This window comes from Gopherus flavomarginatus, chromosome 19 (assembly GCF_025201925.1).
Source record: "Gopherus flavomarginatus isolate rGopFla2 chromosome 19, rGopFla2.mat.asm, whole genome shotgun sequence".
Lineage (NCBI taxonomy): Eukaryota > Metazoa > Chordata > Testudines > Testudinidae > Gopherus > Gopherus flavomarginatus.
In genome coordinates, this window is record NC_066635.1 from 17,428,236 (window position 1) to 17,455,871 (window position 27,636).

At 42.8% G+C, this 27,636-nt stretch overlaps 1 protein-coding gene across 1 annotated transcript; it reads left to right on the top strand.

The window, feature by feature from the left end:
- Positions 1-1,260: 1,260 nt before the first annotated feature.
- HEATR6 (HEAT repeat containing 6) lies at positions 1,261-24,870 on the top strand. The gene is made up of 20 exons (XM_050929380.1): positions 1,261-1,489; positions 4,939-5,046; positions 5,501-5,641; positions 7,402-7,517; positions 9,128-9,242; positions 9,585-9,686; positions 10,261-10,398; positions 11,606-11,898; positions 12,220-12,397; positions 13,814-14,020; positions 14,619-14,718; positions 14,933-15,285; positions 16,030-16,152; positions 16,777-16,863; positions 18,023-18,157; positions 19,505-19,627; positions 21,075-21,199; positions 22,099-22,195; positions 22,783-22,987; positions 23,772-24,870. The coding sequence occupies exons 1-20, from the start codon at positions 1,262-1,264 to the stop codon at positions 24,320-24,322; spliced, it is 3,525 nt and encodes a 1,174-aa protein (XP_050785337.1). The 5' UTR covers position 1,261; the 3' UTR covers positions 24,323-24,870.
- Positions 24,871-27,636: the final 2,766 nt, after the last annotated feature.

Sequence of the window (27,636 nt, forward strand, 5' to 3'; positions counted from 1 at the left end):
CCCTCAGGTCCTTTTCTGCAGTATTACTGCATAGACAGTTACTCCCCATTTTGTATTTGTGCATTTGAGTTTTCCTTTCTATATAATAAACTAATAAAATAAGAACAACAAATATTTTTCGACTGGGTGTTTCCATGAGGAATATAAACTCTTCCAAGCATAAAACTGCGAGCTGTGTAAGGGAAGGGGTTGTGTAGTCATATGTGTGAGGAGTTCTTTGCAGGATCAGGGCCTATGTTTATACATAGATGACTTTGTTAAAGGTCTGGGATTTTAATCCTTGTTTCAGTCATTGGATTTCCAATCAAACAGAGATCTATCTGCTGTATTAGCTGGGCAGTGTGTTTTCAGCCCAGCTAGATTGGATGGGTGTCCCAAAACTTTTTGAGTGTCCCAAAACTTTTTTCTGCACTAATATAGGGCCACAGTACAGAAAAGGTTGAGAAAAACTGAGTTAGGGACCAATCCTCTGCTGTGTGCCAGAGAAGGGGATTCTACTGAACAAAATTACAGGTGCCCCAAATTTTAATAATCACAAATGATGGGCCCCCCAAATTGCAGGAACCCTAACTGACAGGTACACATGTAGAGCAGGGGCTGACTTCCATTGACCATGTGTCCAGTGGGGGAGTGATGGGGGGCTGCGGGCTATGGGTAGGTGACCATATGTCCCGTTTTGGCCAGCACAATGCCTTTTTTAAGCCCTGTCCCAGCCGTCCTGAGTCTTTTGATTAGTTGGCAAGAGCAAATGGGACAAATGCCCACTTTTGTCCAAAAAGCGGGGTGCAGAGGAACAGGGGTTTGTGTGAGCAGCAATGCCAGCCTTGGGCAGGAGAGGGGGAGAAGGGGGGAGGCAGGGCTCTGGCGAGCAGCAACACCAGTCCCAGTCTTTGGGAAATATGGTGACTCTATCTAGTGTGTGCGTTGCTGCTTGCCCAAGCCCTGTCTGCCCGCGTGCAGGGAAGGGGGCTAGGGAGAGCATTTTGGGACAATCCCAGGATGGGGGATAGAGCTCAGGCCAGCCCTGTAGGGAAAGATGGAAACCCTCAGGGGCATTGGAGCTGGGGGCTGGGCCCCTGGGGGGAGGGTGATGGGGACTAGGCCCCTGGAGCCCAGGAGAGCTGCGCCCTTAGGTGCAACGGTGATGGGGCGATTGGGGACAGGACACTGGGCGCAAAGGAGCAGATGGCGGGCGCCCAGGCATCCTGACCCGGAAGTGCTACCTGGTTGCCATAGCGCTGACGCGGCCTGGCCGGGGAAGATGGCGGCGGGGCCTGGGGAGGAGGCAGCGGGCCCTGAGCCCGAGCCCGAGTCCAGCGGCTCCATCCGGCGCTATCTGGCCCGGCTCAGCGCGCTGCGGCCCCTGCCCGGCCCGGATCGAGAGGGCGAGAGCGGCCGCCGCACCGAGCTGCACCTGCTGTTCGACCAGCTCATCTCCGAGAACTGCGGCCCGGGGGCGCCGGGGCCCACGGAGGCGCCGAGCCCGCAGGTAACAGGGGGGGCCCTGACACGGGGGGGGGCGAGCCCGCGGGTAACGAGGGGGGCGCCGGGGCCCACGGAGGCGCCGAGCCCGCAGGTAACGGGGGGGGCCCTGACACGTGGGGGGCGAGCCCGCGGGTAACGAGGGGGGCCCTGACACGTGGGGGGCGAGCCCGCGGGTAACGAGGGGGGCCCTGACACGGGGGGGCGAGCCCGCGGGTAGCGAGGGGGGCCCTGACACGGGGGAGGCGAGCCCGCGGGTAGCGAGGGGGGCCCTGATACGGGAGGGGGGCGAGCCCGCGGGTAGCGAGGGGGGCCCTGATACGGGAGGGGGGCGAGCCCGCGGGTAACGAGGGGGGCCCTGACACGGGGGGGGGCGAGCCCGCGGGTAGCGAGGGGGGCCCTGACACGGGGGAAGCGAGCCCGCGGGTAGCGAGGGGGGCCCTGACACGAGGGGGGCGAGCCCGCGGGTAGCGAGGGGGGCACAGATACGGGAGGGGGGCGAGCCCGCGGGTAGCGAGGGGGGGCGCTGACACGGGGGGGGGGCGAGCCCGCGGGTAGCGAGGGGGGCGCTGACACGGGGGGGGGGCGAGCCCGCGGGTAGCGAGGGGGGCCCTGACACGTGGGAGGCGAGCCCGCGGGTAGCGAGGGGGGCCCTGACACAGGGGGGGCGAGCCCCCGGGTAGCGAGGGGGGCTGACACGGGAGGGGGGCGAGCCCACGGGTAACGAGGGGGGCCCTGACACGGGAGGGGGGCGAGCCCACGGGTAACGAGGGGGGCCCTGACACGGGAGGAGCGAGCCCGCGGGTAACGAGGGGGGCCCTGACACGGGGGGGGCGAGCCCGCGGGTAGCGAGGGGGGCCCTGACGCGGGAGGGAGTGAGCCCGTGGGTAGCGAGGGGGGCGCTGACACGGGAGGGAGCGAGCTCACGTGGGTAACGAGGGGGGCCCTGACACGGGGGGCGGCGAGCCCGCGGGTAGCGAGGGGGGCTGACACGGGGGGGGCGAGCCCACGGGTACGGGGCAGGGTGGGGCTGCACCAGCTCTGTAGGGTTGGTGGGAATGAGGGATGGAGTAAAGAAAGCTGGATGGGGTGGTACTAGTAAAGTCCTATCTCCTAATACTCTGCCAGGCTATCACTGAGGGTGCTCCCTTGCTGCCACTCCCCAGGTTTGGTCTCTCTGTGGAAATGCCACCTGCTCCCAGAGACTGATTATGATTTAAACCATGACATGGAGGGGGATGAGTGTTACCCCAGTTGAGTGTAATGGTTCAGTAAAGGCCTCTTCTCAGCCCACCTGTACGATGGAAACGTTCAGAATGGCTATGTCTGTGCTAGAAAGTTGTACCTCTTTCCTGCTATAATGGTGTAGGTAGTGGTACAGCCTCTAGTCTGGATACACTTCTGTCAGGATCGTTGTGCTTTAGATCAGTATAGCTATTCCCATGTGGGGAGGGGAATAACTATACTGGCATAAGTCACCTTTATACCAGCATGGCTACAAGTATAACTGTTCAGGTTAAAAAAAAATTATCTCCTAACCAGCATAGTTATATTGGTACAACTTTCAAGTGTAAACCAGGTCATTTTGGCGATCCACTGTTGAACCAGTTTCCTTGCTGGTGTAGCCCCACATTCTTGCTGAAACACCAGTCAGGAAATTGTAACATTAACCTTAGCTCTGCTCCTGTGCTGCAATTGACATATGGATCAAGCGCCCTTTGCCCACTTCCTGGTGTTACAAAAATAACTCTGCTTGCTTCCCCCCATCTATGTATGGCTAATAGATCTACTTGCTTATCTATAGGTCACAAGACACTAGAGCTGCCTAAAATTTGGAATTTCCAGTTCATGGGAAATTTTATCATTTTGAAGTTTGGTTTCAGACCTGATTTTTTTTCAAAATTTCCCAAGAACTAGAAGTTCCAAAATACATTGTTCCTGAAAGGAAGTAAGTTTCCTGGATCCCCAGCAGTACAGTGCCTCTGTGCAATTGACATGATTCTTGTTAGTTTCACAGTCCCCCATCTCTTTAGCAAGCTCTGGTTCAGCTTGGCCATGCCCACTTCCCCAGGACTGGGGACCCCAGAGCTTCCAACCTCCTGGGTAAGTTAGCTCCCTGAATCCCATAGCCTGGGAAGCCAGCTGCCCTGAGAGTTGGGCATCCTGGGGAAGCCCAGCTCAGTAGCAGGAATCCTGGAAGTCCTGAGAGCCCCAGCTTGAGGTTAGCCTTTCAGGCTCCCTACTGTAGTGTCAGAAGCCTAGACCCTGAGGTTCTGTCTACACAGCAGCTGGGAAGGCGCTTCAAAGTGCCTGTGGACAGACATGCACTAGCTCTTGCAGGCTAATGCTCAAAAAATAGTGGTGTGAACATGGTAGCATAGGTGGCAGCTTGGGCTAGCCACTCAATGAGTACCCAGAGGGCAGGTGGGCTTATACTCAGGCAACTAACCCAGGCCATCATGACCATGCTGCTGTTTTTAGCGTGCTAGCTCAAGTCTGTCTATCCACCCTGGGTAGCATCCTCCCAGCTGCCACATAGACATACTCTGAGAGTCACGGCTTTTAGGAGTGCCATGCTTCCAGCTCTCGCAGCAGGGAGTCTGGAAGCCATGGCTGAGTTGTGTTATAATAGTCATGTGCAGTGGGGTAAGGTCAGTGGTAGCAGACATCTCTGGTTTATATGCCATGGGTAGGAGAAGGTGATGGACATAATTAAGGTGGTTGTTAGAACTTTCTTTGACAATTTCCTGTCTCTGCAGCATTTAGATTCTCAATTACTGCACAACATCGTAGTAATTGTTTTGTAGGGGAAATAAATTAACTATGCAAAAATGAAGATAATTTATTGTGGGTCCATTGTATATAGCATGCTACTCTGACATTAAATCAGTAACAATTTTTAATTACCCATTAGTCTTCCTGTTTGTTTTTCACAGCAGTCACACAGCTTTTCTTTTCATTTTGGGAAGTGCTTGTGATAATCTCCTTTCACACTAATATTTTAGATATTGCTCCTTTTTTCTTTCCTCTGTTCCTTTGTTTCCTACCTCCTCTTTTTCCTTAGGCCTTTATTATATGTTATGCCTTGGTCTTTAAATATTATTTCTCTCAGTGCTGGATTCTTAAGTGGTATTTTGCATATTTAGAGGCAGATCTAGTAGGTGTTTGCCTATGTCATATGGACAGTCTACTCACTAGGTGCTGTATTGACTTCAGTTGTGCTCCACACAGAATCACAGGACTGGAAGGGACCTCAAGAGGTCATCTAATCCAGTCCTCTGCACTCATGACAGGACTAAATGTTATCTAGATCGTGGATCCAGGTGTTCTGCCCATGCAAATCCATTTGCACAATTGAGACTTTAGCTGGTGGGATGGTCTCTACTCTGGAGCTACAATTTTGTATTGTCTCAGTGATAAATAATCATTAAGGCTTCTGCGTCTCTTTTTATCCAGGATGTTTGTGCTCTACTTGTTCAAGCCTGTCAACTGGTTCATCTCAATCAGGAACATCTCGTCAACAAAGTTTGTCAACTCATTCATCATTTACTTAACAGATTCCAGGTATGGAAAATTTGATTGTTCTGTCCCTACCCTTCCAAGCATATGGATGTGGGCCAAAAGGGTTCTCGCCTCCATGAGGCAGAACCAATAGAAAGAACCTAATATGACTGCTCGTGAATTTTTACCTTCCATTCATCCTGCCATTCTTCTGATCTACACTCCTAGCTTGGCTGTGCCTGGCTAAGTGATTGCTGATGTAAGAACTACATGTGCTGACCCTCTCACAGGAGACAGAAAAGTTTGTGTATCATGCCTTCGGTCTTGGGGAAAACAAGAATCCCATGGCCGTTTCCTAAATGTAGGCTGTTTCTGTAGCAGCATGAATTTCTAACAGCCAAATCAATTGAGTCACTACCCAGCTAGAGGAATGTTACCCTGGCCTGAACAATGTGCAATATAATAAGGTTGCCTTTTGGAAGTTCTTCTTAAATTCTGTATTTTTATATGATGACAGGTAGTAGTTGATGAACAGAATTTGGATTTTCTTCTGTCCTATTCCATCTCTGCTCTCAAACAGTGCAGCTCTTGGACACACACTGAAATTCTGCAAGCCTTAGCAGCTCTTGTTTACAACAATGGACCTAATTGTCAGAAGGTAGGTTGAAAGCTGTGCTGAATTTATTGCTAAGAGAAAGTGAACTCCAAAGCCTCAGATCCCTATGCTCCCTTCCCCTTCCTTTCCTCCAAAAGGAAAGAAAAATGTCATATTCCCAGACGCACATAGTCTCAACGTTAACTCCTAACATAGTGTCAGTTAATTGAAGGGTAAAGCACATTACAGGGATGTTATAATAATTCCATAATCAAGCATTACAAATCCAGGAAATTCAAAGTTAAGGTTACATTGAAGAGAAATCCAAACATATTAAGGTAAGAAATTCACAGTTAAGGCACCAAACAACTTTATCTTTGCCCTGTTGTGAGGCTGTACAATATCTGTAGCGTTATGTTTTACTGTTTATTATTCCAGATTAGATTAAACTGTTTTAATATACCCTGAGGATTTTTTTTTTCATATTTTTTCCACTTTTAGTATCATTATAGGGCAAAGTAACCCCAAAGCAGCCAGAGCACACGAGCCAGTTAATCTGCTGGTACAGCTGCTTAGCGTCGCCAGATCAGCACAAAGCAGCTACAGCACACTGGTGAATGTGGACCTTAATTTGCAGTTGACTTATTGGTTTAGATGGTTGGGTGAAGGCTGGCCAGCCCCTGGTGTCCCCATCTCAGCCAGATGGAGAGGTGACCCTAGACAGAATTGCCCTTCTGCAGCATGTGCACCGCCTCCCTGTAAGATCTCATTTCCTGCTATAAAGGCAGGGTGTTCATCATGCTCCCTCGAGGCTCCATGCGCTCAGCGGGAACCTGAGATTCACGCAGCAGCAGGATCAAACCCTCATTGTACGATGGAGCCAAAATAGCGGTGCCATGGGAGCCTTTCAAGCACTGATGCCAAAGTTAGCATGAAGCTATAGGCTCTTTAAAGAGGAGTGACAGCTGCACTAAGTGGCCTACCACTGTGAACTCCTGACTCATGTGGAGTCTCCCTGACACCACTGACTCATTACAACCAATAACATTTTTGCTTGCAAATTAGCTGTAGAGGAAAGGTATTAATGGGTTGAGTTACCTGTGATGTCACAATGATACCTCTTAAAGAGTTCTAGAGCTGTTGACTTGAACCTGTCTGTAGGCTGTATTACAATAGCAATTAGATACAACACTTGTTAATAACTTAGCTTAATTACACCCTAGTGTCTTCAGATATACTCTGTGTGCAAGGTAATTAACTTTAATTATCTGCAAAATGTAAAGTGTCTGTGTTGTTCCATTGTTAAGATCTTTTGGGACAGAGAAAAGACTGCCGCAGACAGTACATTTCTTAAAGAACACGTTTTAAAATTAATTTTACTTTCTAAACCAGTTAATGGATTTACTTTTAAAGGGTCAGAAAATTCAATCTATACCCAAAGAGATTGCAGTAGATTTGGGAAGGGTGTGCTATATTTTTCATACAAAACAAGGAGGTTGCAGCTCTCCTTAAGTACAAAATGGGACTCAGTCTGAACTATATGACCAATGCCTCCATAATATTGAATGACAACTTTGCAACTGAACATCATTTCTAATCAGAGGATATATAAATCTTAGTTCTGTTTGAATATCAGTCAAACCTATTCTGTAGTTGGTATATCTATACCTAGCTATAAGATTTAAGGAATAGCTTGATTTATATCCTATTTACTGTAGATCTATTGTTCTGAAGTACAAAGGGAATTTGCCAAATGATTTGCATTCATCAGACCTGACTGTGTATCTTGTTGGCCCATAGTGACTGTTAATGGTTTGTTTTAGTATCTCCCGGATTTGCTGGGGAAGAGCGGACTGTTGGTACAGTTCAGTGATCTTGCTCAACCTGATGTGGAACTCAGGAGGGCAGCAGTACACAGCATGGCAAATCTGTGTCTCAGGTATTAAATCAAGTCTTTTCAAGTGATTTATGTTGGTGCTTTAAAAGATGGGCATCTGGAAATGCTGACAGCCTGTTCAGTCCACCTGCTGAGCACAGTAAAGGCGAGAGCAATGTGATGGTTTCAGGGCCACGTAAATAGGTCCCATTGCATTGAATAGTCCCATTGATTAATGGGACTTTGCCTTTTAATGAGAGCCAAAAGGAGAAGATTTTTTTTCTCAACAGCTTTGTTTTGTGTTACATCCTGGAAGTTAAAAACATGACTTGTGTCTGAAAGTTAAAACTGCAGTGCTTCTAGCCGTTTTCATACTCATTCCGGGAAAACCAGGAATTCTCACATTTCCAAAACTAAAATTATTTCTAAAGACATTTAATTTAAGGGAGGGGGAGGGAAAGGCAGGTATGTTGTGCTACCTGGTCTGTGCAGCAGTAGTCAGTCGGTTAACGTGGTTGTTAATGTTTATGAAACAGTTGATTACATCTTGCATTGGGATTATCTGTTGCACTGGAATGGTTGGCCTATGAATGATTTGTCATAAGATTCCAAGAATTAGTAAATTGATGCCAGAGCAAGATCTCATTACATCCGAAAACCTCCACTAAACTATTCAAATACAGAGGAAAGCTTTTTCTTGTTTGTCTATGACAAACTTAGATTGAATAATCGATCAGTCTAAGCCAGCAGGAGTTTAGACCTGCTCTAAAGAGCTTTGCAATTATGAAGGAAGGTTTGATGTCCTATGGAATGGAACCGTTAAAAAGGAAGAGTCTATCAAGGTCCTGGATGAGATCACTTAGATATGAGCTAAGTGCAGTGTCTGGTGGTTTTGCATGTGATTTTTCTAATTGGATTCTACTGTCAGGAAAATCACTTGGAGTATTTGAGTCTTATTGTGAACATTATCAAACTTTCACTCCGGGGACTTGAAGTAATTAAACATATGGGCACCAGCTGCTGAGGGATCCAGCACAAAGAAAGTTGTTTAATGAGTCTAGAGCCACTGCACTAATGGTCATGTTATGATAAGCTGATATGCAGGTAGCACAGGCTGCAGTGGTGTAGTGATTGCCTTCTTTATATTCATTAGTAAAGGAAGATGGATGGCGATTTAAATTTAAAAAAAAAAGTCGCTGCATTCAGGCAGTCTGTTTTTGTGAAAACGAAGGAAAATGTAAAAGCGTTTCAGGGTCCTATTAAGGGCTAAATTGTATCCCAAGATATACGCATGCAGCTTCATTAATTCACCTGGGCACCTGTGTCTGAGGACATTCCCAGCAGAATAGTGACAGTGCTGCTGTTGGTGTCATCCTGCACATACTCGCAGCCTGGAAAACCAAACATAGGAATCCACTTTAATCAGGCAGGAGAAGCCAGAATTTAGACTAAATTTAAGGTGTACTGAGATTTTTACTAACCAGTGTTTCCAGATAGTATTTATGGTGCTAGAGTTTCATCCTTTGTAAGTGCCAAAGTGCAGTCCCACTCCATGTCTCTGCTATGCTGGGGAGGGAGAGATCTGAGCTTTTGTAACGTTATCTGTAAGAACAATTTGTGTAGCTTTATATTGAGACCCACATCTTGACTAGCTGCATCTGCTTTCATTTTAGTGTGCCTGGACAGCCATACTTAGATGAGTCTTACAGAAGTCTATGCTTTCAAACTTTCCTAAGTGTATTACAGTCTTCCAAAACTTCAGATGTAGATGACATCACTTTTTGTATGGTATGTATGAGTCTAATCTGCTGAAATACACTAATTATAAAGTTATACTACGTTTTGCAGTGGAACATTTAGACAACTTTTAAAATTTGATTTGAAATAAGTAAGTCTGTTATAATCAAAGGTTTCCTGTTTGGCAGAGGCTGTACACATCTTGTGATCTGGAATATTGCCAGCTGAGACTTGGCTAATATCTATAACCTCATTTTACTTGAATAATGTGAAAATAGTTCCAAGTATCTCAGTGGTGCTAAGCAGTCGTGTTTTGCGCTATATAAAATATGAAATTCATGAGTTGAAAGATGCTGTATTTGTGTGTGCTGCCTAATTCAAAATTATTTCCAGCTGTTACAGAATGCTCTGAAAGGTATCCAGTCGCTTTTAAATGGTGGGAAGATGAAGCTAATGCAGACTGATCAGCTTGGTTCCCTTCTTGCTGTATTGAAGGTGAATAGTTTCTTGGTTTAAATCCACACTTGGAGAGACAGACTATAGTGTGTGCTCCTGTTTCACTTTAAGTGGGAAAAGGTAGAGAAGACAGGAAAAAGAATCAGGTGGAGAGCTGATGTGTGGGGAAGGAGAAGAAGATTGAAAAATGGAATGAAGGACATGTAAAAAGGGGGAAAGTTCTCTCTAGAATATGATAACGCCTTCAATTCTCTAACTTGTACTTCCTCTCACAAAGAAAGGGGTGGCAATGCCTTGATGGTTAAGAGGCAAGTCTCCCATTAGCTTCAGTGCTGGACCGTTGCTAAAATCCTTCTAGAAATAGTTGAATTTGGTTGCCAAAATATGTCCGGTTAGAGAATCAGAATTACTATACAGGCATTTTATTGTGCTATTTGAGTCTCTTCGTGCTGACTTACCTGCCATTGGCAGCTTGGGTGTGAGCTTAGGGAGACAAGACCCAGAGAAGAAAGTCATAAGGTAAACTGAAAACAGTTGGTGAGCACCTGAATATGCGACAATTCAGTGCACATCCAAATGGACCAGAATGCTGGTGTTTTTGTTACTGTTTTAGAAATGCATGTTCTATGGGCTTCCTGGACTGAACGTGGAAATGCCTGCGGTCTTGTACTCTGCTCCACTTCCTCAGTATGATGGACGATCACCTGTCAAACCAGAGCAGTCGGAATTGAGCACCGTTAAGCAAACAGGGGTAAACTTAAATTATACCACATGTTGATTTTTGTGTGTGTTTATTTGTTTTGACTGTATATTTCCTGTTCTGGTGTTTATGGCTGAAAGTTCCTTTACGTTCTCAGTATGTGGTGTATTTCACATTGCTTGCCTTAATGGCATTGATTATAAATTTCTGCACTGATTAACAAATTGCTCGTAAAGTCAGATGACTTAAACGTAGGGTTCTGCAGAGATTGATTTGATTAACTCTAGCTGTGTGCATCAGTTATTCATTTGTTGTCAAGAACTTGTGGCCTGCAGATGTGGGACTGATGGTGGCAGACTAGTAGTGGCATTTTCCATCACAAGTTACACTACTTCTTTTCTAACACACAATCACTTTTACTTTTTCCTAGGGAAGTCAGGCTCATCTAAAAATGAGTTGTCTCCCTTGTTCGTGTATCTCAGTTTCTCTCTCCCTTTGCTGTTTATTATTTAACCCTGAAAAGCATTTTGAGTTACAGATTACATGAAAGACATTAGACAAAATAAAGCTGTAGGGTCATTTTGTTGGCTTGTAATCTTCTTTTAAAGTTAATGAGTATCTCCTATAAATCCAAAAGAGCTACAGGAACACATACATAAAACACCTGAAAAGATATCCTACTGTTAAGTGTCTCAGTGTAAAAATACTTTTTTCTAAAGAAAAATAAAGGAGAATTGTGGAAATACTTGTAGTTACACTGATAGTTGGAGGTTAGCGCATATATCTAGAGATTTGCATCCAAAATGTGCAAGCAAACCAGTCTTGTAACATGTACCTGTGGGACATTAAGATGTTAGTAAGTTTATTTTGTCTTATTAATAAATGACGTATACAAGCTGAAATCGATTAAGATCTGATTGTCAGTGTATGTATAATTCATTTATATAACACTATTTCATAATAGTAACTAAATACCTGTGACCAAAACTTTTTCTTTGACTGGCTAAAGACAATCTGTCTTCCTACAATAAGTCATCTAGGTGCTTATAAAATATGCATTTCCATGTTGGTGAATTAAGTACTGACCACGTTGGAGTTTATTCATTTATGCTACTTTTGGGGATTTTATGGTCTCTCTTTTTCTCAAAAGTGACTTTGTTGTCATTCAAAGAAATTTTCAGAATAAAAAAAACTTTTCTGATTGCAAAATTCTTACTTTTGTCTCAGCCTTTTGTGTTATTTTTTTCTCTTAACACAGACCCGAAGGAAAAAGTCCAAAGGGAAACAAAAGAAAGGACAATTGGGGGAAGAAGTGAAAGAAGAATTAGAAAGCGATATAGGAGATGGACCAAGCCATGGAATGGATATATTTCAGTTACATTCAGGCAATGCACAAAATAGTCCTTGTCTAAATCCCTGGAATCGTACATTAGATGCTGCATACGTGCCTGCTGGAAAGGATCACTTATCATGCTATCCCAGCTGGAAAAGGATCAGCAGCAGTGAGTCGGAGTATTCTGATGCTGAAGGCGGAATACAAAGCAAAATGAGGTTATTGTTGTTCATGTACTGACATGGAAGCAAATAATATTGTGCAGCGTTTTACTCACCCTCCCACTCACGCAATCCCAGAACTGGATTCTTAAAGAAATCATTTAATGTGATTTATATAATTTATTAACTAAGGAAGTTGAAAGGTGGTAATTAGTAGTAGTTTGAAAGTAAACTGATACTTTCTTTTTTTTTTTTTTACCTTTTGGCCTGAGCTATTCTACTTGAAGTTCTTATAGCTAGTCAGGAATGTGAATAAATGAGGTCAAATCAATTATTTTTTCAGAGCTGCTATTAATTTATCTTTTTGTTTCACTAAAGATCTTATCAAGCCAAAGTTCGTCAAGGGGCTTTAGCCTGTTTCCTTTCCACTATCAAATCAATAGAAAAAAAAGTTCTTTATGGCTACTGGTCAGCATTTGTTCCTGATACACCTGGAATAGGCAGCCCACAGTCTGTGTCCTTGATGACTATTGCATTGAAGGATCCCTCTCCAAAGGTAAGAGAATTTGCTGTCTTGAAAGCCTTGTTTTTCAAGAACTAGTCTTCAGATTTGCCTTCTTTGAACTTTAGTATACTAGAGCAGTCTTGCTGGGGTCTATGTGGTCTATATCACTGTACCACAGGACTAAGAGAGGCTGCATTATTAGGATAACAAAGGATCTATTATGTATGTAGACTCTAAAATTATGAGACCAGGTTATTGGAGTTAAACTTATTTTTCTTGGAGAAGATTTTGAGGTGACCAAAGAGTTTCCAAAATATATGAAAGGGGTTGGTCAAATTAGAAGAGGTAACATAGTGTGAAAAGTTTTCTCTTAAAGATTTGTCTACACAGGAAAGTTTGTGTACAGCAAGCTGTGGTGTGAATTTAAAGCATAGTAGCTACTCTGCATTAATTCCGCATGTGGACACTCTTCTTGCGCACTAAGGGTGCTCTCTGGAGGTTTAGTGTAGCACACTTCCAAAGCGTATTAAGCTAATGTGCACAAAGGCACTCTTACTATGCACTCAGGGCGTCCACATAGAGAATTAGTGTGAAGTAGCTAGTGCTCACCAGCTATTGTGGGTGTTTTTTCTATGTAGACAAGCCCTAAGAGGTTCAAAAAGTGGGGTGGTCCCTTCAAATTGAGAAATGGTGGCGCTTCTCTCATACACAAGGTAAATGTATGGACTGCTGTACCGGGAAAGGCAACTGAAACAGAATATGAATGAATGTGAAGATATCTCAGTTTGTTTCTAGAGGAGGTGGCCATTTAGGTGAGTGGTGAAAAAAGCTGGAAAGTGCTGATTAAACCAACCCCCAAAAAGGACAGGTGTATTGAGCTGGATGGGCACTTTCCCTTAGCATTTACAAATCGCTAGTTGATGCATAGTAAAGATCTGCAAGGTCCAAAATCGTGCATTTTAGGATGCCCTGAATTCCAGATGTGAAGGTCTCTGTGGTGATGCTGAATGGTACAGGGCAGAACATTTATAAGCTTTTGCTAGGAGAATCCAAGGAAACCTGAGGGACGAGGTGTTGAATCCCAAAACCCCAATAATGAAAATAAGTGGGCGCTGGATAATAATTGAGTTGCAAAGCCAGGCCTGTGAATATCTGCTGTTGACCTGCAGTCATAATATTTGTTCAGTTAACAGAGAACATACTCTGCATATTAACATGGTTTTTGGAGGCCAAGGACATTTTGTCTTAAGTGTGTTGCAAAATGCTGTCATGCTTCAGCAAAGCTGGGTTCCATGATGTTAGCATATCCTGCAGCCCAGACACACACAGTAACTTGTTTTTCCCAGAGAGGGGAGAGGTGCTGTGTAACGGGCACACACAGGATGTGAAGAAGCAGGATAGGGAAGGTTAGACATTTTCCCACAGTTTCTTTGATTGAAACAGAATTGAAATATTTTATCATTTCAGACTCGGGCCTGTGCTCTTCAGGTTCTCTCTGCCACCTTGGAAGGTTCTAAGCAGTTTCTTTCTGTTGCTGAAGACACACATGACCATAAAAGAGCTTTCACTCCTTTCTCTGTAACGATTGCTTCCAGCATCAGAGAGTTGCATCGCTGTCTGCTGCTAGCCCTGGTGGCAGAATCCTCCTCACAAACCCTTACACAAATCATCAAGGTACTTACGCTTACTTTAAATGTTTTGTAAATGTCTCCGATTCAGCCTCAAAGCAATTTTCTAATGACCCTTCAAAGCAGACCTCATGCTTTCCAGACGTGATTGAGACAGGGCGATTATGCAAAAATCCTGATTGCTGCCTGGGTCAAAACAGCAGTTTTTTCTCTTTCTTACAAGACTTGGCAAATTAAGTCTGCCTGGAAAGTCCCATTATTTCTCTTGAAGACAGTTTTCTTGATTCCATATTTCTCTTATGGCTTCTGTGCTGAGCCATACAAAATAGTGCTGTAGAACTCACTATCGAAAAATAGTTTTAAAGGTTTTTGTGTTTTTAATGGCAATTTTGATTTGAATTTTTAATCTAAAATATTCCTTCCCTAGCTTGATTTTTATTGTTGGTCATGTTTGATCACAGTAATTGTTCTAGAAGCAAAGCTTTTGGGACAGATTTTCAAATACTGACCAGCTCTCTTCAGTTATTTGCAAATTTAATCAATGTAGCTGCTTAAATGACGTAACTCAGAGTACAAAATGAGAGAGCCACATTTTCAGCTTGGCCTCCGTCACCTCTCATCCAATTATCTCTTGTGTGTTTTAGTGCCTTGCAAATTTGGTATCGAATGCACCGTACAGCCGTTTAAAACCTGGTCTATTGACAAGAGTTTGGAACCAGATAAAGCCATACATTCGTCATAAAGGTTTGCATTGCATTGGGCTGGATTCTTCTCTTGCTGTGTATGTTGATTCTTAACTCAGCATGAATTCTTAACTGCTAGTATTTTTTTATTTTATTTATTTGTTTGGGTATTTAGTTATTTAGAAAAATTTCCCATGATTGGTAACTATGTAAATAACTCCACTGCTCAGTGGTGTTTACCTTTTTGTTGTATTTTCCCATATTCTCTTTAACAGATGTTAATGTTCGGGTTTCTAGCCTCACGTTGTTTGGCGCTGTCGTATCCGCTCAAGCTCCTTCACCAGAAGTACAGTTACTTCTGCAACAGCCCAGTTCTTCCGGACTAAGTAACAGCGGTACCGCAACCCCTCGTCACGTCAGTTCCTCTGAGTGGTGGAGAAGAGCACTACCTTCGCAAGGGGAACCCACGGACACTTGGGAGAGTTCATCTTCAGAGCCTTGTTGGCTCATACGTCTTTGTATCTCCACTGTTGTTCTGCCCAGAGAGGATTCCTATTCTGATAGCGATACTAGCTTCACAGCTAGTACTGTCTATGAACCATCTCCTGTTCGACTGGAATCTTTACAGGTAGGAATGGACAGCTACTAGAAGAGTCAACTAAATGTATGAAATAAGAATAAATATCAAATCTCGCCAGTATCGGCTGGTTCTTCTGCCCTTATGATTTGGTAACCTTGTCTGATAATGGGGCGTGTATGCATCTGGTAAGAATTGGGAGTATTCTCTATGTAAGCCTCTCTTTCCAGTGTTGCATATGAGTTAAATCTTGACTAGAAGGATCTTCTGTAAGTGAAATACTAACAATAGATGACTTTGGCCTGAGTGAAGCACTGAATAGGAAGATTGAGACTCATAAACTCACCTCTGCTTTTCTTTATGCAGCAGTGTAGAAAAGTATAATTTTTTCACTTCCATCCCAAGGAAATTAAGCAGCCTCATTCCCTTACTAGAGTAATAGATGCTTGTCACAGCTGGTGTCATTAACCAGGACAGCCAAACTACAGGAGATTCAAGGCTTGTCACTTTTGCAGATTCTCTTGTGCTTAGGTAGTAGTTAGCTACAGGAGAGTTCACTTAAACTTGAGCAATGAATTTACTGCGAGTTCCTGCTTGATAGTGCTTTCAACATGTCCTGTTAAACAGGACAATAGAAGCTACAGGGCCCAATATCTTTTGTGTTCACTAGTTTGTGTTGTACTTTCTAGCTCTCATGTTAGAGTTTAGTGTATGGTTACTGCATTGACTAAAATGTTCTCTCTCTTTTCATTTTGGTAAATTCCATTCAGTATTTATTTTTTTCCTACTTTGCAGGTCTTGGCACTTCTTGTGAAGGGCTATTTCTCTGTTGCTCAGAGCTATTTGTTAGAGCTTGGAGAGGTGGCTTGCAAATGCATGGAGGAAACAGATCCATCTATTCAGCTCCACGGTGCCAAAGTAAGAGCTTGGAGAAATGCAGATAGCTTTTTACTGAGTGTTGTTCTGTACATACGCTCTAAAAGTATTTGTAATTAAGCTTGATGTGAAAATACTTTTATTATAAGTCAAGACAATTATATAGAAAGAGCTCTGACTGCGCGTCTGTGTTTCTATTTCATGCAGTATACTATAAACAAGACCTATCCCTTCTCCGTACTATAGCTACTTGTGCATTACTGTACTCTAGGACATCAAGAAATACAAGTTTTGGGCCCAATCTTGCTTTCTTTTCGCACTCATAATTCCATTGAATGCTGTGGAAGCATTCCAGAATTGGACTCTTACTTATTACACTAACAACAGTTGAGTTGGGAGTTTTCATTTTGTTCTGGATAGCATAAGACATTTCTATCCATCTCGGCACAGTCATTTGCTATGTTGCCCTACTTGGAGACTTTATTTAGGAGGAGCTTTTTCAGGAACTCTGATCTCGCAGTCACAGAGTGTAATATAAAATAACGTTAAATTACAGATTTCATTCATTGTGTAAACGACCGAGGTTTGTGCTAAATATTTCCATAGTCAAATAATACTTGAGTTTGCTTTGATAAGGAGCCAGTTCATTTTCTTTTTTCTTGGCAGCTTCTGGAGGAACTGGGCACAGGCATAGTACAACAGCACAAACCAGATTCAACCATTGCTGTCAATGAGAAAGTACCTGTCAACTTGGTAGGTATATGGACTTTAGGGGTGGGATTCCACCTAATTAACCCTCATGTTGTGAAATCTGCTGCAAAGTGATCAAACCTGAATGTGGATATAACAGTCTGATGTAAAGTGGAGAGGGAGTACAAAGTATCTTGAGATGCTGGTATGGTATACACTGAGTCAGCAAGCTATGATAGTGTAAAGATCTACAAATAAGCATGGATTGTAGGATTTTGTTCTGATAGGCTGTTTCCTGCTATTAAAATGAAATGACAAGATCTGCCGTTGTTAATACTTATCATTTGAACACTTCGTGCGTGTGTGTTCGTGTTCTATCCTACGGCAACCTTTGTCAAAGCCGAATAAACCACCTGGTAAATATCAAGCTAATTTAGGAAAGCAACAGTGAGTTATGATGGGCATCTCTTGTCTGACTACTTGAAACAGAAATTTTATACATAAAGGGGCTCTGTCAAGTTTGGTTAGGCCTAAAATTAGACCTGCTAGCATTGTTTAGATTTGTGGACAAGTGCTTTTTATGAGACACAAGTATTGACTGCACACTTTCCCTTTGCTCCTGCTTTCTGCTGTAACTTTGGGATCAGGAAGACTATTGAGGTGCTCAGATACCACATATGATAGGGGCGCTATATAACAGCCTAGATACATATGCACTACAGCCTCAGTGACATTTCATAGTAAAGTGCTCCAAGACCCTGTGTCAATATTCTGTCTGCTACAAGAACTGAGTAGGTGGCTGATACCCCAGTGGATTTCTCTGTGATCACATGCATTGCTTGGGGCTGTTTTTGTCAAGCTCACTGAAGCTGAGAAATTGGGATTCTGGCGATAATGTAGATACTGTTAAGTATTCTTTCTGTGAACTGAAGGCTATTTTAAAAATAATTTTAGGGAATGTTAATAAATAGAAACAAAACAAGTAGATCGAGCCAGAATATTGTTTGTACAACTAACTATTTTAAGATTTCCAATAGTTGTAGTAGTCAATTTCAAGCTTGTGTACACCCACTGATGTGATACTAGATATGTTTTAAAGATGATCTTAGAAAAGACCATCCATTTCAGAGATCGGAGATATGGGCAATATTGTCAAGCTCATCTGACATCAGCATCAATTGTCTAATGGTTTCAGTTGGTAAACATAGTTTCTCTGCTACAGGTTGTAACCTTTTGGACTATGATGCTAAATGGCCCTTTACCTGGTGCCCTTCAGAATGCTCAACATCCTACCCTTCAGACAAGTGCCTGTGATGCTCTTTCTTCTATCTTACCGGAAGCTTTCGGCAGTTTGAGGGTAAAATATGATATCTTTTTTAGTAGTAGAGTCTTCTGCTTTTATCCCTCTTAGCTATATTAATATTGAACCTGTTAAATTCATATGAAGGGTGGAGTCACTGCTTTTTTTTACATCCAATCTTCATACTTTTTTCATATTAAAAAACCCTGTGTAGATGATCACCGATTAGGATGGGAAAAGGCATGCTTGGGAATATTCAAAAAGTTTGATTGTAGAGGCGTTTTAGGAGATGGCTACTCAAGCAAGCGCTAGACTGCTTTGAGGCCTTGAATATTAATGGCCTGGTTGAATAGCTTGGTTGTGTTGCATGGCAAACAAAGGCCTTTAGAATCTCGTTCTGTGGGTGAGATGTGGAAGATACTGCTATTTTGCTGATAAAATTCAGCCAAGCATGCAGACAGCTGAACTGAAGGCAGTGGACTGATGTTGTTCACATACTTGGGTTTTTCTTCATTTGGCTGGCTAGCAAAATGTAGCTGAAAGTGTAATGTTTGCTCTCTCAATTGCAACTGAATCTGATGGCATTACTCTTCTTTTACACAATGAAATATGCTTCCGTACTTTAAAGCCTTGGCAGCATATAGCCACTGTATTGTGCAGCTCCATTCGTGTCACTGTGCCCTGCTTGCCTCAGAGAACCCTGCCAGGTCTCAGTTACAGAGGAACTGCTAATGCAGCAATATCCCTGGAATTCTGTTGGTCCGACTTCTCCAAGCACAGTGTGTACTTCATCCCTCTGGACTTTGATCCCACTTCCCTTTCAGACTTTGGTGTCAGTCATTGCCCGCTTTGACCTATGGCTCTGATGCAGCACAGTTGACTCGGCTGCAGGCTTGTATACACACAGACCGTACAATGTGAACTTTAACGTGCTTTATGATCCCTCCTTTAATGCTTTCACGCTGAAGAGTGACTCTCTCTCATGGCATGTTGGTTCCCCTACAGTTACAATCGTTCCTGTTCTATCCAGGTGGGTAGTGAACCTATTGTCTACCCCAATCCTTTTTGTTGCTCCTTTTTCCGCAGCACACATGCCCCAGCTGGTTGCTACTGTATCACAAAGATACAGCTTGGTGAAATCAACAATGCCGCCTTTACCAGCATAGGGTAGTTTGTTAAAAGTGGGGAGTACTCCTGTCTCCTGTGTAGCATCTAGATGCCAGCCAGCTCTTCCACTTATTTCCCATTCAGGAATGTGGGACGTTCTCATTGCTTCTGCAGACTCCTGGTGTTCGTTTTTTAAAACACACGTCAGTTGTTAGCTTTTGCTTTTCCCCCCAAAGAGGGGGCTCTGCAGTACAATATTGTCACCACTGCTCTCTCCATTTCCATTGCTAATTGCAGGATGACCAGCAGATACTGTGCATCACGCTACTACTGGGGCTGAATCACAGTGAGAATCCCCTGGTGAAAGCTGCTGCTGCTCGAGCCCTTGGAGTCTACGTCCTCTTCTCATGTCTTCGGCAGGTTAGCAGTGGGCCGTTATTATCTGACTCGGAGCTCTTAACAATGCATTTGTTGAGCAGCAAGCCAGAGAGCATGAGTTTCTTTGTGGGAAGCAGGCCTCCCTCTTAGGCCAATGGTAATACAACATGCTGAGATATTAGCTGGAAATATTCTGGCAGTTTGCTGGTGCTTCTTCCAATCCTGACTCCTCTGTTCTATGGGCACTATAGGCAATGGAACCCGTGCAGTTTTGCTGTGTGAAATGTGGCAGGAGGTGGAGTGTCTGTAGGTGCAGTGCAAGGTCCTCACCCCCCCACCCTCCACAGCCCCTTTGTCAGGTGAAAGGGCCAGCTAGATAGGAGGAAGCTCTAAAATCTGGATCTAAAAGCTCCTGGATCTGGCTGGGAGAGGATTGCCACGCTGCAGGAACTGCAGAAGGCAGCTGTAGAGCTGAAGACTTCTACACAAGTCCTTGCTTAGGGGGTGTGTGGAGGGTGGGGCTGGAGCAGGAGGGGCATGACAGGAATAGGGTCACAGCACGTAATGCTGCAGAGTTTCTAGGCAGTGTTATGGCCCATGAGCAGCTGGGGATAGGTTGCTGTAACTTAGGCCTAGAACTGTCTGTTATGGCAGGGGCTGAGGAGCAGCCCAGAATGGGGAGGATGCAAAGTTAGTTAAGAGCGATTATAGTCCCTGTCAGGACTGCGAGTTCTGTGCTGTGTCTCTAAGAGGTGCAGCTGAGTCTATCCCTGTGTACTGTAAAGCTCCCTTCAGCACAGCGTGCAGTGGGGCCTGGGAGAAGTGTGTGCATATGGCTGGTGGATTTGCAACTGTGCAGACCTGGACCAAACTGCCCTTTGGAACCATGTTAACCCATCTGGTTGCAAGAGAGGATTCCATCATTTTTGCAGCATGGTTGTGAAGTCTTACATGGGTGACTGTTTTGATAAACTTGAACTGTAGCTGAAGTTGAAATTTTAGTCTAAAATATTTTGAAAGAAAAGCTTTAATCATAGGCAAGGAAATGGAAACGAAATATAACATGCCACAAAAGTGAAGATTAGAGAGACAACTCAACAGGGAGTTTGGAGAAGCAATTACTTATCGACAGTGGCATTTGATGAGTATGAGATTGTCAGTCCAGGTAATTATGCTTAAATCAAAGTAACTAAAGTACCAATGAAATTAAAATATGCAGTGAAATCATGTAGACGCAGTCACCCAAGAGAGGAGCAAATTTGGACACTTTAGAGTTAGATTGTTAACTAGAGATGAAACAAAGCTGTACTGGGAACATTAGAGATACTTTAAAGCTGTTAGCACAGAAGGTTGCTTTAATGGAGCTGGTGTTTGTGCAGATTTCACTGTGACGATAAAGACAAGAGTAAAGAGCTAAGGAAATCCATCCATCTTTTAAAAAAGAACTTCCATGCATTTTAAAAAAACAACAAAACTTTTAATTCTCTAGGATGTGATGTTTGTTGCCGACACAGCAAATGCTATCCTGAATTCCCTTCAGGACAAGTCTCCAAACGTCCGTGCCAAAGCAGCCTGGTCCTTGGGCAACCTTACAGACACGCTGATTGTCAACATGTAGGTAGCAACATTTTGGCTAATAAAACTTGATAAATGGCTTGAGATCTCTATTATTAGTCCCCTAGTAATATATGAATTGCCATACCTGGGCAGACCAATAGTCCAAATAGATCAATATCCTATATTTGACCATGTTCTCTACCATAATCGTTGGAGAAAGGTGCAAGAACCCATGTAGAGGACACATTATGGATTAATGTGCCTGTACCAGAAGCTTCTTCATAGCCACTCTTAATTAGAGTTTGCCTTATGCCTCAAAGCATGAGAATTTGTATTCCTACCTTCTGTAACTTGTGAATGATTTCATTATCCAGATCTAATCCATTTTTGAATTCCATTAAACTCTTAGTTTCATATCTTCCACAGATTATGTACTGCATAAGAAAGAGATTTCCTTTTATCTTTTTTATATTTGTTACATTTTGATTTCATTGCATATTCCTGTATTCTTGTGTTAAATGAAAGGGTAAATAGGATCGTGAATATATTTATTAATCAATCCCAGTCTTAGTACAGAACGATGGACCAGCCTGCTATTAACTTTTTGCCATACTGAGAATTTACTGTTGATTCCTGTGCTGTGTTCTGTCTCTCAGATAGCAGTTTATGAACGTCTCAGATAGCAGTTTATGAACGTCTTATTTCGCTACCAGCAGGCTTTCCTGCAATGATGATTTACATGTTAAGTTAGGTGTAATATCATATGTGTTTACTGTGCTCAGTGTTTGTCTTACATCTCAGCATTTTAGTTAAAATCAAGAGTGTTGTCAATGTAGTCAGTTATGTACCCTATATAGGGGGACTGTATCTTATCTTGACAGGAGGATCGACTCTGATCTGGTCTTTTCTGTTTCTGACTGCTCTGATCCTGGATGGTGTGTGGTTTATTTTGCTAGGGAAATGATTGGGCAGAGCTTCCAAGAGGAATTCTCAGATCTCCTACTACTGAAAATGTTACGATCAGCAATTGAAGCATCCAAGGACAAAGACAAGGTACGCTGCAACGGGGCAGGGAAAGGAATAAAGCCAAAAGCAAAGTTAAAATCACCCATTACTTGCTTTCAACTTTTTATTACAGTGTGTTTTATTTGAGTAATCCATAAGAATGGCGTAACCGGGGAAGCTGATGGTAGTACTTGCATATAAACAAATCCTATGTGCTGTGTTGCAAAATATGTTGAGACTCCACCAACTGGCATTACCATAATCCATATCCACCATTAGTTTAGTGTAGAATAAAATAATACTATCTCATCTGGAGATGTGGACCGCTGGCATCTAGGTGTTTACATTGAGTGAAGTGCAAAGTGTAGCTTTTTCTTATCAGTTGGACACTGCCTAAGTTGGTTGGCATTGCAGGCATTTTGTAAAGCCTGTCTTATTTTCCCAGGAACTTTTTGAAGAGGCAGTTTGAGGGGTTGTTTTTTTTTTTTGACAGGGTATGAGAAGGGTTTTTTTTTATAACTGAAATTACTTTATTTCAGCACTATATGTATTTAATTACTTTTGTATATGCACTGAGAGGCCTTGCCAGATGCATGTGTATAAATTGAAAATATAATTTGTGCTTTGTGTTTCAGGTAAAGAGCAATGCAGTCCGGGCCCTAGGAAATCTGCTTCATTTCCTTCAACCATATCACATAGTAAAACCCAGATTTAGTGAAACCATTAAGGAATCCATTCAGGCCCTTATTTCTACTGTCCAGAGTGAGGCTACCATGAAAGTACGGTGGAATGCATGTTATGCGCTGGGAAACGTATTTAAAAACCCTGCCTTGCCACTTGGTAAGTAAAATCTTCCTTTTTTAAACATTTTCGCTGACCTCTTTGGGAATGCACAATGAGCTGTGCAAAAGAAGAATCTTAAGGTTGTGTTTTTACTAAGAATTGATCTGGCATATGTATGTGTTTGCAACTGAAAGAAAGAAAGACAAAGAAAGAAAAAAAGAAAATAAATCCTCAAACGGCTGAATGTTTCTTTCACATTCAAGGGAAGAATCTGGCCCAGAATGTACGTTTGAATAGACCTCATTCCTGCAAACACTTATTTACACGCTTAACTTGACTACATTGATTTTCGTATGGCTACTTATGGTACTAAGTATGTGCATGTTTGAAGGATCAGGGCAGCAGCAGGTACTAGATATGAGGGTTAGTGACTCAGGATAATGTAAAGATATTGGACTTGCTAATAAATTTCATCCTTCAGTGAAACCAAAACAAAATAAATTAAGGGCTCTGCCTTGTAATGAATGGCATCTATTCAATCACTGAGCTTCCAAAAAGTATCATTCTGATTATCTAGAAGAATTGTTATATAAGCTACACAAGTGGAGTCTAAATGTGATGTCACTTGAGTGTGTTTTTTTTCAGATATAGAGGAAAAGGCTAGAATATTAGTTTTTATTTCAATAAATCAAAACGCAGTTGATAATTTTCTGTTTATGGCAGAAATCCTGAGTCTTCAAATGAAGACAGGGTTGATCAGTGTAATAAACCTTTGTGAACAGCTGCTTTTGTAACATTGATTTTGTATGTTTTATTGACTGCAAACTTGTGCGCTTCCTAGGAGAAGCTCCTTGGACTGCACAAGCCTATAACGCTCTTACATCAGTGGTGAAATCATGCAAGAATTTCAAAGTCCGAATCAAATCTGCCATGGCCCTCTCCATCCCTACCCAAAGGGAGTGCTACGGAACCACTGAACAGTTTTCCCAGATCTGGAGTGCGTTGGTTATAGCTTTGCAGAAGAGTGAAGACACCAAGGATTTTCTGGAGTTCAAATACAGTGCCAGCCTAAGAACGCAGATCTGCCAGGCTCTGATTCATTTGTTAAGCTTGGCAAACAGTACAGACCTGCCATTCATTAGGAAAACTATAGCAGAAAATGGGGATATGATCAGATCCTATGTCTCCCAATATATGAAATTGGGGGTTGAAGAAGATGAAGCAGGAATACACACAAACTCCCATGAAAGAGAGAGATTGTTGAAAAGAGCTATTGAGCATATTTGTGGTATTGAAGAACTGTCAGAAGGCAAAGCTAAAGTAGTAGTAGCTGCTTATCTAGAAGATATCTTGACAAACCACATCAACTCCACTGAATTGACGGAGGCTTAGGAAGAGAAATCCATTGCTTTAATGACTAGTAAATTGTGCCTTCTGATTATATGCAGAGGGAAGTACGCTGCTTTCATGTATGCAAGATGTCCGGGAGAGAGGTTTCCTATTGGCAACATTAAAACATTTATTTCAAACTTATTTGAATCAGTTGAAACTCTTGAGAAAAAGTTCTACAATGCTGGGAAAAAAAATTTAATCTCCTTTACTTTCCTACTATTTAGTTCGTTGTAAATTGTCTCCATTTGGTTTGGCTGATGACTGATCTGATATAGAGTTATCACTCTGAAAACAAATGTCTTTTTATTCTTTGTATATTTTATAAGAACAGAGCCTTTTATGAGCTTGTTTCCAAAGCCTTTTATCACAGTTGGCTGCTATCTTCAAAAACTTACCCCCACAAGGACACGGGCAGAATTGGTATTTTTTACCTTAGCTTTTCTGGAAGTCAGATTGATCATAAATATGGAGAGTTGGTATACTCTTCTCAGCATGACATTTTGTCACATTTAATGCACTTGTACAATAAACTCAAATATCAGTTGGAATACTTGAATAACAGCTTGATGTAAATCAATTCATACACACTTTTATATCTACTCTGGCTGCTCTCCTGCACAGGAGGACTTCTTCTCTGGTGCAGGGCCATTGACTTCCCCTCTTCTCAAAAATAAACTCCTACCTGAGTCTAGGACTTATAGTCCCAAGTTTGATAGTACAGTACAGCAACCAAGATGCTATCCTACCAGCCCAAGAACTGCAGCTGGTTTCTTGAGGGTAACCATGTTCATAGAATATGGGCTGAGATTTTGGCATAGAGGATTTGGGAGCCTAACTTCCTTAGGCCATATTGAAAATCCCAGGCATAGTTTGTTTGTTTGATCTCTGCATATAGTACTTAAGCACGATGTGGTTCTATCTTCCAGATTTTGCTCCTGTTTGGTGATTTAGCTGGACATGTCATCTCTTGAGTATAAATTATTGGGCGAAGGATAGCTCAGTGGTTTGAGCATTGGCCTGCTAAACCCAGGGTTGTGAGTTTAATCCTTCAGGGGGTCATTTAGGGAACTGGGGTAAAAATCTGTCCGAGGATTGGTCCTGCTTTGAGCAGGGGGTTGGACTAGATGACCTCCTGAGGTCCCTTCCAACCCTGATATTCTGTGATTCTATTATTTTAGTTACTTTTGTTATGGAATATGTTTACAGGTACAGGACTTCCACCTTGCAATTGATAGCATGCAGCAGGACTGCTGCACGGATTGACTTCCCCATTGACCAATCTGTATTGTAGATAGGCACAACTGTGTGTGACACTTCCGAGGGGGCGGGGTACCCAGATTGTGTGGCACTTTGCCCCCACCTGCCCTTCACCTGAGGAAGTCTTGTTTGTGCCTGTTATGGATCAGCTTCCTGAAACCATGCGCTTCTGGCAACACAAGCACTGCCTCACAGGCCTCGCTACCTGTACAGGTTAGCAATAGGCATACATCAACCCATGTTCCGCTGAGCACTCAAGAACTCTTAGATCCAGAGTTCCCAACGGAATAGTACACTCTAGCTTGTAAGATTCAACTCAGGATCATCACATTACTTAACGCACCACACATATAGATATAGTGAAAACCCGAATAAGTTTATTTTCAAAGACCAGATAGATATTCCAGTGATAATGAGACTATTGGAAACAAATGGCTTCATATAAAGCAAAATCATAACATGATTTCTGGAGCCTAAACTTAGCTAACACGGCATTCCTCTGTTTCTATAAGATTGTTTAGCCTAATCAAAAGAAGTCTGAGGGGAGATATTGCCCTCCATAAATATATCAGAGGGATAAATAGCAGGGCTGGAGAGGAATTATTTAAGTTAAATGCCAATGTGGACACAAGAACAAATGGTTATAAATTGGCCACCAACAAGTTTAGGCTTGAAATTAGATGAAGGTTTCTAACCATCAGAGGAGTGAAGTTCTGGAACAGCCTTCCAAGGGAGCAGTGAGGGAAGAACCTAACTTGTTTCAAGTTTGAGCTTGAAAAGTTTATGGAGGGGATGGTATGATGAGACTGCCTATAATGGTATGTAACCAATCTGCAACTGCTAGCAGCAAATATCTCCAACGGCCAGCGATGGGACTCTGAGCTCTTGTATTACACAGGCCATAAAGCTTCCCCAAAATAATTCCTCCCTTTCCCACCTCAGAGGACCAAATACCTAACTTTTTACAGGTCCCAAACAGCTTTGGGACTACACATTTACCTATGCGTATGTTATGGTACCGTGGGGTAAGATATTTCAAGACCTAAGACCCCTATCCTACCATGAGCTCTATGTGGCCACAGAAGTCTATGTAGTGATGATTGCGGGACTGGGCCTAAATTAACAAAAAGAACAGAAATCTGCCCTGTCTTAATTCTCTTACAGAAGCTCATTCAGCTATAGCTTTTGTACATTTATTTATACGTTCCATCCTCGTTACAGCCTTGAAAACATTTTTCCCTCCTAGAATCTACGTCTGCAGTTTTCAGAGCTGCCTAAAGCAATTTGAAAGTCCAGTTCCTGTTCAAATTAACGGGACTGGATCTCCAGGTCCCGTAGGCAGATTTGAAAAGCTCATTTTATTTGCAATTCCCACCCATCGCTGAACTGTCTCCCTCTGACTCTGCCGCAGCAGAAACAAACGCAACAGTGGCTGGTTTACATCCAAGGCTCGCTAAAAAGCATTGATACACTCAGCAGCTGTCTGGGGAAGGGTACATTAAACTGCTGCTGCAGCCCAAAAATTATTGCTGTCAAGCATAACCATCAACCTTGTTTTCAAGAGCTGCAGCCAGGATCTTTTATGGAAATCACAATACGATGCTATACTTCTTCCCACCTTAAAGCTCTTACACTGCCCGAGAGGTTTAAAGGGCTTTAGTGTTAATGCAACGGAACTTTTTGTCAGCCTACTTTCTAGTTTCACCCTGCTCTCTAGGGTGAGAAGGGAGACTTATGAAACTTTATTAATCCTTGCTTTCTCCATAGTTTTCCTCTGAGCTTTGACCTGCAAACTTCAGAAACTAACCTGCAGTTTCTCATATCACTTGTAGAAACAAACCTGTTCTCTCTCTTCGTTTGTTTATAAAACTGTGATTGGACAGAAGGGGACAATACTGAGGCACACCCAGGATTTGTGAATGTTTCAAAGCTGAAAATGCAATGCATATAATGCGTGGGTTGAAAGGTACAGAGTGGCCTACTCATGGGCAGAAGATGGAGACACAGAACATAATTTGAGGTTAGTCCCTCTCTCCTTTTTTTTTTTTTACACTGAG